General features: G+C 35.0%; 1 protein-coding gene across 1 annotated transcript in view; it reads left to right on the top strand.

The window, feature by feature from the left end:
• LOC120636447 (vasoactive intestinal polypeptide receptor 2-like) overlaps positions 1-12,172 on the top strand; it is a 36,173-nt gene extending 24,001 nt beyond the window's left edge. The window contains exons 3-7 of the mRNA XM_039907925.1: positions 2,407-2,483; positions 4,780-4,880; positions 5,047-5,154; positions 6,019-6,127; positions 12,036-12,172. Coding sequence (XP_039763859.1) covers positions 2,407-2,483; positions 4,780-4,880; positions 5,047-5,154; positions 6,019-6,127; positions 12,036-12,172 — 532 coding nt within the window. The remainder of the gene's footprint in view (positions 1-2,406; positions 2,484-4,779; positions 4,881-5,046; positions 5,155-6,018; positions 6,128-12,035) is intronic.
• The last annotated feature ends 295 nt before the right edge of the window (positions 12,173-12,467 follow it).

The following is a 12,467-nucleotide window of genomic DNA, read 5'->3' as shown; positions in this document are numbered from 1 at the left end:
CACGTAATGCCAGACAGACAGACAGACAAAAATGAAATAAAAATCTGTACTGGCCTCATTATCGATTATAAAGCATCCCCCGGTTAAAATTTTAAAAATATATTTAATGTACAGAAATTTCCAGCTATGTTTTGTGATAACTTAAATATTTTTTGAGATATCTAAAAAATTAGCTATTATAAGGAAACTGAACTAATGACCTATTTATTCAAGCAATACTATTTTACTTGAACAAACTGGTTATTGGTTTAGTATACAACTTGTAACCCAATTATGAAATACAGTTGAAGGGTGTAAAATTATTTAAAAAAAAAATTATTAATATAAAATTAGCATTTATTTTTCCTTACACACGAATTCAAAACATGCTAAGTGTTTACGTATGACAACTTACTATTGAAAATAAAATACCATAGACGCATAGTTCCTACGCTACGCGACATGTACCTAATAAAGAGACAGTAGTAACTTGATTATAATTTTGAATGTGATGTTAGGGTTGTATCTGATTTCTTTCACCAAAACCTATGGCAGTCGTTTGCTCAAAAACTACGCGACATGTCATCATCATCATCATCATCTCAACCAATTGACGTCCACTGCTGGACATAGGTCTTTTGTAGGGAGTTCCACAATACACGGTCCTGGGTCGCTTGCCTCCAGCGGCTCCCAGCTACTTGTCTGATTTCATCCGGTGCGGGGTCGCCATTCCAGCACCTTAAGACCCCAACGTCCATCGGTTCTCCGAGCTATGTGCCCCGCCCATTGCCATTTCAGCTTCGCGACTCGCTGAGCTATGTCGGTAACTCTAGTTCTTCTACGGATCTCCTCATTTCTGATTGATCACGTAGAGTTACTCCTAACATAGCTCTCTCCATCGCTCGCTGAGTGAATCTGAGCCTTCTTATGAGGCCCATAGTTAGCGACCACGTCTCTGATCCGTAAGTCATCACTGGCAACACGCACTGTTCGTAGACTTTAGTCTTCAGGCACTGGGGGATTTCGGACGAGAAGATGTCACGAAGTTTCCCGAACGCTGCCCATCCGATTTGGATTCGGCGGTTTACCTCTTTCTCGAAATTGGACCTACCTAACTGGATCTTGTGTCTACAATTTTGAGTGCAGGGCTCCCAACAGACAGTACATAATGTACCTCTAAAGTCTGTGGAGTATTATTTCGGTATTTTTTAAGCGTATATTGTTTGCGAATGTATTCAACACAAACACCCCGCTATATTAATGCCAAAGACAATTAATCGCACAAGTCTTATCAACTTTATTACGGGTTTACGCCATAGTCCACCACACTGACCAAGTGCGGATTGATGTTTTTGAGACGCCTTTGAGAACAATATGGAGAACTCTCAGGCATGCAGGTTTCCTGACGCTGTTTTCGTTCACCTATACAACAAGTGATATTTTATATCACTTCAACCAATTTATAATATTTTATATCAGCTTCAAGTTTTATGACGGCCGGTTGGCGCAGTGGGCAGCGACCCTGCTCTCTGAGTCCAAGGCAGTGGGTTCGATTCCCACAACTGGACAATATTTGTGTGATGAACATGAATGTTTTTCAGTGTCTATATATTATAAGTATTAATGTATATTATTTATAAAAAATATTCATCAGTTATCTTAGTACCCATAACACAAGCTACGCTTACTTTGGGACTAGATGGCGATGTGTGTATTGTCGTAGTATATTTATTTATTTATTTCAACCGATTGTTGTCCACGGCTGGACATAGGTATTCTGTAGGGCGTTCCATGTTATCCGAGCTACGTGCCCCGCCCATTGCCACTACAGCTTTGCGACTCGTTGAGCTATAATAGATAACTCTAGTTTTTCTACACCTAACAAAGCTCTTTGCAACGCGCGCTGAGTGACTCTGAGCCTTCCTATGAGGCCCATTGTTAGCGACCACGATTCAGATCAGTTAGTCATCACTGGCAACACGCACTGTTCGAAGACTATGGTTTTCAGGCACTGAGGTGTTTTATATGTTAAAATTAAAAACACACATAACTTCGAAAAGTTAGTGGTGCGTGCCGGGGATGCCCACGAAAGTGAAACCGGGTCCTAACTACAAGACCATCACTGCTTAACGCCTTATAATAGTTCGCTATAAGCCTGGTATTAGAATAAAGAAATTTTGTTTTGATTCCATTATTAACGTAATTAGTTATTTATTTCTCTAAATTATTGTTACTAAAAATAAACTTGTAAATTATATAATCAATGTAGTGTATAGAGTGCGTTTGTACCATTAGCCTCATATCTATATAATGCGACGCGAATCATAAATGAAGTTTTCTCTATAATTGATCTTGTACTTCTTTGTTTGCGGTATTATGTGGGATGAGACTATTATGTTTAACCTTTACGTGTATTTTTTACCACAGCTGCATGTGTGAACTCCCGACTATGCCTGTCAACATCATCGAGATCCCCATTTGGTGTTCCGTCATGCTATGCTTAGGTGAGTTATAATGATACTAAATCATTAATTTAAACACACATCTTACTATAGGTGCTTTCCTCATAGCTCTCGTATTAAGTTTAGGAAATAGTTATCGCCATCATCTCTATACACATTTTTTATGCAATTTACCTACGCATCGCTATGAGCCTACATAAAATTCAAAAATTCTAAATTCTAAATTTTTTTTTTTCAAGTAGGCCTAGTAGGTCTTAAGCACTTTTGTAACTTCAATTCAGGCTGTTATTAAAAACATGTTTTATAAGTTCGGCGCCTGCATCCGTAGTGCTACGACCTTAAGTGAAAGAATGCTCCAGATGTAGTAAGTTATTTAGATTTAAGTGATTTAAAAGTTGATTTATTTGAAATTTTTCAGTCCTTACTAAGAGCTAGTAAGATTGAAATGGGTCTGTTATTGTTAATGTTGTTTTTATTGACAGATTTATATATTGGAATAAGTATACTATGTTTCACTAAATTAGGTAAAAGTACCTCTAACACATTCATTAAAAAGTTTGGCTAAATAAGGGGCAATGATGTCTATAGTGTTACATATTACTATAATAGACATACCCTGTGCTTCCTGATCCTTAAACTATAGCGACTTGAAATGAAAACAAACTTTCTTAAAAGTTTTAGAGTACTTTTTTTACTTGATGGAGAAAAGTAGGAGTCCGGTTATATTGTTTTTCACCGTACAGCTCATACAATTTATCTATGTATTTGAAATTTAATATTTTATTAAATTCATTTTCTATAATATTAAAGAGCGTACCATAAAAGCCGTCTGGATGACCGATTTCAAAGACATTTGAATGAAGACTTTATTCAAATGTTCTCTATTAAAACTATCATTAAACTTTAGCTAACGATCAATGCTTCATCGTCGTCATTAATTCAGTTCTTCTTGGGAAAGAAGCATCTTTCCCACGAAGCGCCCATAATCTCAGGCTTCCTCATCCACCCACTCCCCTCGATTATCATTTAAAGCAGTATTATTTTATTATTTTATTCTTTTGTTGAAGTTATACTTCTATTGGCGCATTAGAGAAAAAAAAAATTAACGATGCGCGCGGACACCGTCACAAAAAAACGACACCCCGAAGTTAGCTATAAGGTTTGACAGTGTTCACTTTCAATTGTCAAAGTCTATGGGCGCATTCGGGTGATCCACTTGTACATAAATATCAAATTTTAATGTTGGCTGTCCGATAATGAGTCTAATAGTATTCCAAATTTAATTAAGTGTATTATGTCCATTTCTTTAATTATATAGATATTATTTAACTAACTGATATTGCGTTAAAATAAAACTTTCAATGTATCAAATACCTTTTTTTATAAACGTAGAAAAACGCGAAAAATGAAATTTTTGAAAAGATTTTAAATTTTATATCTCGTCACGCCAAAGGAATATTAATTTTAACGCGTGTATATAAGTACACACACTTCTTTTTTTTGTCGCTCTTATTTTACAAGTATATTTTTTTTTATTTTAGGGACGTAGGACATAACGTAAGTCATATATTACTGTCAATATGTTAACTAACTATTATATAACGCTGAAGAGTTTGTTTGATTACTTGAACGTGATGATCTCAGGAACTACTGGTGCGATTTGAAAAATCCTTTCAGTGGTGAACAGCCCATTTTTGGAGGAAGGCTTTAAGTTGTTTATCATCACGCTAAGACCAATGCATGCAATGCATAGCAGCAATGAAGAATGTTCCAAAATCGGGGTTTTTTTTTCATTTTTAGAGCTGCCGCTGCGTATTCTGCGTTAACGGTTAAAGTCTCGATAAAATCATGTATATGACAAAGTGGTTGCCCTTTCAAAGGTCTATAAAAAAGTCTGCGATAGCATATTATGTCTATCTTTTAGGGTTGACTTATACGCGGATTCCCTATGTAAGTTAAGTATCGTTAAAAGTTTCATAAATAAGATACGGAAAATTGTTCCATTCATATAGACTTCCGCTTCTTCGGATAGCCCCTAGACCAAACCTCCGGATAATACCTACTAAATTTATCATCACTCAACCCATTACGGACTCAATACAGCTAATTCGAAGTCGTAGTCCATCACGTTGGCCTAACAAGAAATTGCTGAATTGCTGAAAACGCCTTCGTCAGCTCTCAAGCATACATTTACACAAATTTAGTGGGTACATTTAGTAGGCTGTCACCGCTGTATCGCTAACATATAAAGCTTTATTAAATCAATCAATAGTCAATAAGCGAGCGAATTCCTATCTATCTATGTAACAAAGAAATAACTTAAAAAATTGTTCATTAGGTATAACGGTGATCGCCATCTACGTGACTCTAAAGAAAAACCGAAATTCTTATGGAAAATTGCGAAAGACAAAACTGACCATACGGAGGTCACTTGCACTAGTAAGTATTAACTGTCATTGCTCAATTTAAAGATTTTAAAGTAAGATTTTCGTGGTTAATAATATGATCATGGTATGTACTAAAACCGTATTCTATTTATATGAAAATTTCTTGACAAAAGACAGGGAATTATATAAATTTATTAATGTAAATTATTTTGTTGTAGTTTCCGGTCTTCGGCCTACACCTATTACTCCATTTCATAAAACCACCACAAGACACGCTTGTTTATGAAATTCATGAAATTGTATTGGCTGTACTAACGAGCTTTCAGGTACGTATATTTCTATATAAATAGAACAAATAAATAAATATACGACGACAATACACACATCTCCATCTAGCCCCAAAGTAAACGTAGCTTGTGTTATAAGTACCAAGATGACTGATGAATATTTTTCATGAATAATCGGCCGTTATATACATAAATATCTAAAATATTTATACTCTTTATTTGTACTCCAGAAAATTTTAAGAAAATAAAAAAACAGATTTTTTAAGTAATACTATATAAACGGCGGCCTTTTCGCTTAGTAGCAATCTCTACCAGGCAACCTTAGGAATAGGAAAACTAAAAAGAAAACCAAAATCTTCTGTTAGTTTTGCAGTTTTCAACGATAATGCAATCAGGATCCTGTTGATCAAAGATATATAGTCTATTGCACCATCTATGCGAGTCACATCTATAGTAATTTCCTTTTACACCTTTAGTTGGACACAAAAAATATGTCCCACGATTATATCCCTTGAGGGATAAAATTAACGTAACCTGCCAAAGCATGGCAACAGGTATTACAAGAAGTTTACCGCTACGTTATAATATTAAGTGTACGCCTGTTATTTGAATATTATTTACCGTGCGCTAATGCTCGGGGAGTCGCTAAAGATGAGGGGCAAGATAACATTTTGTCCTTTACCCGGGGAGAAAAATTTAGCGATCTTGAAATCCATCTGCGCCCATCTGTTACATCTTTGTTAGGACGACTTACGGCATAAGAAAACTTCATATCAGAGTTAATGGATTAACATTTAGCAAAAAACAAATAGCCTATGTTTTGCACCACCCACTCAGATCCAAACATCTCGGATCGGAATGAGGCTCTTTCCATCTCGTTTACCTAATATTTTCTATTAACAGGGATTTTACTTGGCAATGTTTTTCTGCTTCACGAATCCCGAAGTATTGGCACATTTAAAGCGATATTACGAACAACGGAGGGCAATGAATAGCTTACCGAAGAGGACTGGTAAGTATTCATTTATTTATGTATTTTTAGCCACACATAGGCCAGAAGAGTCTACACGAAATAACAACAAGTTTGTTATACTTAGAATATATTTGTTATAGGAAGTCAAATTTAGGAACTAAATTCCTAATTATTAATTCCTATTCCTTTCCTAGGAAATCTTTGCAATTCCTGGCTTATTAAAATGTAAAGTGATAATTCTAACATTTATTAGTACACAAATGAAACGTATAATAACGTAACATTTCCTTAGAATTCTATAGGATTACTAAACGACGATAGAAAATTTGTTAAAATTTAACAGTTGTATTCACTAGAACCTTAGGGTCAATTTCACTAATAAAGTCGCAACAAGGCTTACTATATATAGTACCATTGAAGAGACCAGTATTAAAATTTTCCAAATACTTATTTTCAGATAACGATGTCTAAATTTATGAACCGGCATTACCTAATCGTTTTTTATATATTTAACGGACCTATATACCCGCAATTAACTGTAGTGGCCCGTCGGACAAGATAAGCACTTGTTAGTGCGTGGTAGGACACGCATTTACACCAACAGTCCGTTAAAGCACTTAACGGGTAGCTAAATAAACAAACATTGATCGGTGAAATCGGCCCAGTCTTAAGAAATCCAAATTCTATTTAGATTAGGTTAGATTAGATTAGAGTAGTACATGCATAATAGGGTATACATCCATAGGTGCAAGTTATTACGTAAGAAATAATATTTATTCATTATTTCATTAATTGTACGGATTTCCTTGAACTATTAAGGAATTCTTTCGGTATCTATTGGCACTTCTGTAAGGGTTTCTGTTCCAGATCAACTTTATGTTCTAACTGACTGTAACGTTTCATTTTAAACACATTTCCTTTTGCCGTTTAGGAATTGTATAGACTTCCTAGTGAAAAACAATTTATTACATACATCACACATGCATCTAACATCCGAATTGTAATCATTTCCTGATTTCATGCATTTCCTGTATCTGTTATACATGAAAATACATGATATTGTTACAAGCTAGGGTTAATAATAAGCGTATAGAATAACAAAACGGGTACTTGATGATGAGCGGTACCGCTCTACACTGTTCTGTTACACTATTTTCCACGAGACCTAATTCTTACAATGTAGCCCTTTTCCACTAACGACGAACAAGGCATTGCCTAAGTAAGTAACACCTAATTTAACGAGATAACTAGGACTCCCTTTCACCAATCAATTTTCACTAGGTCACTCAAATAACTTGTGTACTATTCTCGCCACAAGGTCAATCAATTTTCACTAGGTTACTAATATAACTTAACTTGTGTACGATACTCGTGTTCACAACTTGTCGTATTTTATGTTTGTATTACCATATCTTTTATTTTTTGTATGGATTTAACGTGATCAAGAAAACTGAATTTATATTTTTTTCATCTGTTAAGTATCAATTTACGAATTCCCTATACATGGCGCCTAACGTCGCTAGTCATCATTTATCAATTGGTGAAACGGTTTGTCTCGTGGTAGCTAGCTCATTAGGCATCCGATTTAAGAGTTTCGCAGATTTAGTGAAAATGGCCATATATCTACTTCTTCTACCATTACTTCTTCTTGGAAACTGAACGAATAGCTCAAGTTATCTCGAAGACGCCTATTTATATTCGACATTGAGTCACCCAGAATTCAATTGTTAAATCATCATCTATAGCTTATAACGTCCCATTGCTGGGCATAAGCCTTCTCTCTCATGATAGAGGGTGGTGTAAAGCATAAACCCATTACGCACCTCTCATGTGGGCTGGTGGGTTTTTTACAATAAATAATAAGTATCACATATGTATTAATAATAATAACCGAGACTATGGCTTAACGTCCCCCTGATGCACAGGGATGAAAATCACCAATTCGAAACTACCTGCTCAGCAGGTGCTTAGAATTATTAAGACCTACCTAACTAGACTAGACCTATTCAATTTAATCTGGTACCTTAAGATTTACGATTAAATAGACTTTTAACTACGGGCGTAAGTCTAATATTGCAATTTTGTCTCCGTGGTCGATAAATGACATCATAGTTCCAATGAAATAAAATTTACTGTTTATTTCTTAACTAAGTAATCATGAAAATACTAACGGTAACGGGGAGCATTAAGTAAACACAACTTGAAATGGCACCCACGATACATGTGCGGAATGCACGGAAATATTATGAATTTATTATTTTCGGAAAATTATCTCATTTTAATAGAGGTTGTTTTCAAATTTTTATTTATTTGTTTTAAAGACCACTGTAACATAATCGTAATGGCAGGCTTAAGCTCATGTTTTTTTATTCATCTAACATCAATATTTCTTATCAGCTCGCCGGGCTCGAGTTACGAGTACGTATGTTTAAGCTGCTAGTTTAAGGGCATAATCTTTAGGTTATTTCAAAATGCTGTTAACCTAAAGATTAAAAAGTGTTATTCGATGCCCGATACTCGCAGCTAAAGCATATGTGCGCGGATAAGAGGAAAAGAGGAGCAGAAGAGATCCTGGCGTCCAGTTGAATTCAACGTGTTTGTGAAATAATGTTTCTTCTGGACGGTGCGCGCATACCGGAGAAGACGGATAATAATAACATTACCTGTCATCAACCCATTTTTGAATAATGTAGAGAATGTAGAGTAGAAGATTTTATTGTTACCACTATAAATTGATAACTTCAACAGTTTCTGTCTCGCGTTGAAATATCTGCATGTCGTGTAGATTTAGAAATATATATAGATTAATATATATATATACATATATATTATAGATATGAAAATAAATTCAGAAGATGATTAATAATAACGTTACCTGTTATCAACCCATTTTTGAATAATGTAGAGAATGTAGAGTAGAAGATTTTATTGTTACTACAATAAATTGATAACAGTTTTTGTCTCGCGTTGAAATATCTGCATGTCGTGTATATTAGAAATATATATAGATATATATATATATATATATATAAATATTATAGATATGAAAATAAATTCTTGAATTTTCTATTTACTTTTGGATATGACTAGGAAAGGGTTTGGTCGTGGTCAAGTCTCTTAGTTTGAGATTTGTAATTGTTAGCTATCCGATAAACCGTAACAACGGCTTATAGGATAAGAGGAGTTGCCTAATTGTAAGTATTTTTCTGAATCTCTACGTCCAAAATAAATATTTTTGAATACTTGAGGTTGTTAATGAGACGTATAAATGTGACGTAGTTAAAGATTTCCTGTCATATATTTGTATTGATAGAAATTTATTAATAAATAAGGTAGTACAACGGAACATTATTTTTTTAAAGATACAGAGCACATATGAGATTTCTTGTTATATATTGTATTAAACTATCTATTTGTTTGTGCCAATTAAGATAATGGTCTATATATTTTTAATCCATCACTTTTGGAAATTTAAAATATCAACTACTCACGACTAAGAGTAGTAATGGCATTTTATAAAAAAGTCACCTGGTGTTGCGGTTAATGCCATCTAAAGCAAATGCGTTTAAATAAACGTGCGCAAATTGTATATTTGTTGTCCATTGCTTTATTTATATTTGTATAATGAAAGTGATGGATATGTTGATTTTAACTATCATACGAGTAGCGCTTACTAAAAACTACTAATAAATGTATTATAATGTTATTTCAATACAAATATTTTTCTATATCTTCCATACGGAGTACCTTAGAAACCGTTTTTTTTTTTATATAATAAATGACATTTCGTAAACTACCGATTGATACTATTTGCTGTGTATTTTCATTGATGAATTTCTATTTGTGATTGAAACATTTTTCTGGATTAGGACGTGAAGTTTGTAAGAATTCAAGAGTTGTATTACAATTTGCGTAGTAAGTGCATGTTAATATTAAGTGCATAAAATGTTAATTATATTTTATTCAATAATAAATAATATGGAATGTTTAAAAATAGTCAAGATTAATATCACAGTTTTTTTATTTATTCCTCGTTAGATGATAGAAGAGTACTCCTTGCCATTTGCAGTCCAGCAGAATGTGTGTGAGGATTTTTATGGTATTGGAGCCCGGCTGGGAATTTCGGGATTCACTCGAGCGCGTCTGAATAACATAACATGTGCATTACAAAATGTGCATTTCTATAATATGACAATTTGAGCGTGACATCAGGAAATGCGGGGGTTACAAAGTTGCAAAAAAACTTCACCTTTAGATTTTCGAGTGCGATTAATTTTTTTTTATTTTGAATGATATTAGTAAAGACTCCCAGTAATAATATAATCTGCCGAGTAGTAGCGTAAGTCAAATTGAGGATATACGTTGTTTTTTTTTATTGATTTATGTTTTTTCTAAAAACCGGATATAATTTTATCTGTAGACAAATATATTTACTATTGTATTTATAACATTCATTTTCAAAAAGCGTCCATGAATTATGATCGCGTCCTAATCGTCAGTCATCTGAATAGCACCTACTGGAGGATCCTCTTAACATTCTTTATCAATGTCTCGCTCTGATGGCCACCCCACCATGAAAACAGGCACATTTTTTCCTATATAAGATAGACATGAGGCACATATGCTATTAATTTGAGTATTTTTTTTTACATTTTTGAAAACCTGTACACGCTCCACTAGGTTAATAGTATAACATCACCTAAGTATAAGTCATCTAACCTTCACAACCTAATAGATCCACGCGACATTCGAGTAAATCCCGAAATTCGTACTTTTCCCTAGTATGAGTTATTTCGTAAATTTTTTAAATTCATTGTTTCAAACAGTCACATGACGTTAAAATATACAACAACTTGATGTACACGTTTTAAGACGTCAAGCGGTAACTAAATTTCTGGTTTTATGTTAGTCACTAAGGCAATTATTAATATCCTGAACAACGAGTTGAGCTCGAGTTGAGCACGTCGAGCTATCACACGAGTTGAGCTTAATACTAAAGTATTTTCACACAACCACGAAAGTAACTTAGCGCGACATTTGGCAGTTTGAAGCAATGAATGCCTAGTTAGTGGTTAGGACTCCGACCCCCCTTCCCGAAGGACAGAGTTCTACTTCAATTCCAATACAATTACTAAGTCCTTGACTGCAAACTCAAAACGAGTAAGTGATTATCCAGTCTAATACGGGCTACCTTGTTAGGAGTACGGCGCCACGTCTTTGTAGGGAGGTAAATAGCCACGGCCGAAGCCTCCCCCACACCAAATTACCAATTCCGCGGGAATCTAGCCTGGGACCTCTAAATTAGTGCTCATTGCTGTGCCAGGGAGGTTTACAATTTTACTAGTAGTGAAGAGCTTTTTGTGACAGAATTCGTCCGGGAACTACTACCGTCATGCTTATTGCCAGTGGCGTGCACTTCATACATGCTCAAAAGCACTGCATACCCAAATTATTTTGTATAAGTCATATTGGAGGTGAAAATTCCCATTTTATGCCATGTACCTGCTTTATGCATACCCGGGTCAAAAACCCTGTGCACGCCACTGCTTATTGCGACATCGTACCGGAACGCTAAATCACTTTTTTGATAGGGTGGTGACGGTAAGACACAGCGGAAGCTACCTAGACCAACACCAGAGAAAATTTCCGCCCGGAATCGAAGCCGAAATTTCCTACTTATAAAACCACAGCGCTCACTACCACACCAGATACTTCAGGTCGACACTTGCTTGCCTGAGAAGGAAATCAACTTGAGAATACCTGCATGCCTGAGAGTTCTCCATAACGTTCTCATAGGCGTGCCAGTCTACCAATCGGTATTTGGCCAGCATTTGGCACTACTAAAATTTTGGACGCCTAAAGATCCATTTCATTCTGAGAGTAGACCTGTCCTGTAGTTCCACAGTGATGGGTTGATAATGATAATGAGAAGTCCCAAATTTTTCAGCAAACTACTTCACAAAATCGTCATTCACGTCATCTACGTCAACTAGCTTCACTAAATTGTGCCAGTCCAAACGTGTAGGTAAGTTCCAAGCCACGCCTCCGGGGGATGCGCGGGGTGCGGAGCGCGTGGCAATATAACCGAAAATAGAATATAATCTATTCTACTTGATTACTTGTCCACTAAATATTATGTTTCAACTTACTACTAAATTCAGTATTCATGCATTTTGTTATTCAAAATTGAGTTGAAATTCAGGCTTTATTGCTCAGTGTCTAATTTAATACGCTTTCTATATTTTATTTACAAAATTGGAAAATTGGAAAAATTAAATTTTTCGATATCCTTTCTAAAGGATTCAGTCCTTTAGAAAGGATATCGAAAGATTTAATACATGACGTTTTATAAAGAAAATCATTAATAGTAGTAGTCTCT

Source organism: Pararge aegeria, chromosome Z (assembly GCF_905163445.1).
Source record: "Pararge aegeria chromosome Z, ilParAegt1.1, whole genome shotgun sequence".
Lineage (NCBI taxonomy): Eukaryota > Metazoa > Arthropoda > Insecta > Lepidoptera > Nymphalidae > Pararge > Pararge aegeria.
Note: the sequence above shows the minus strand (reverse complement) of the source record. Positions and strands in the feature narration are given on the sequence as shown.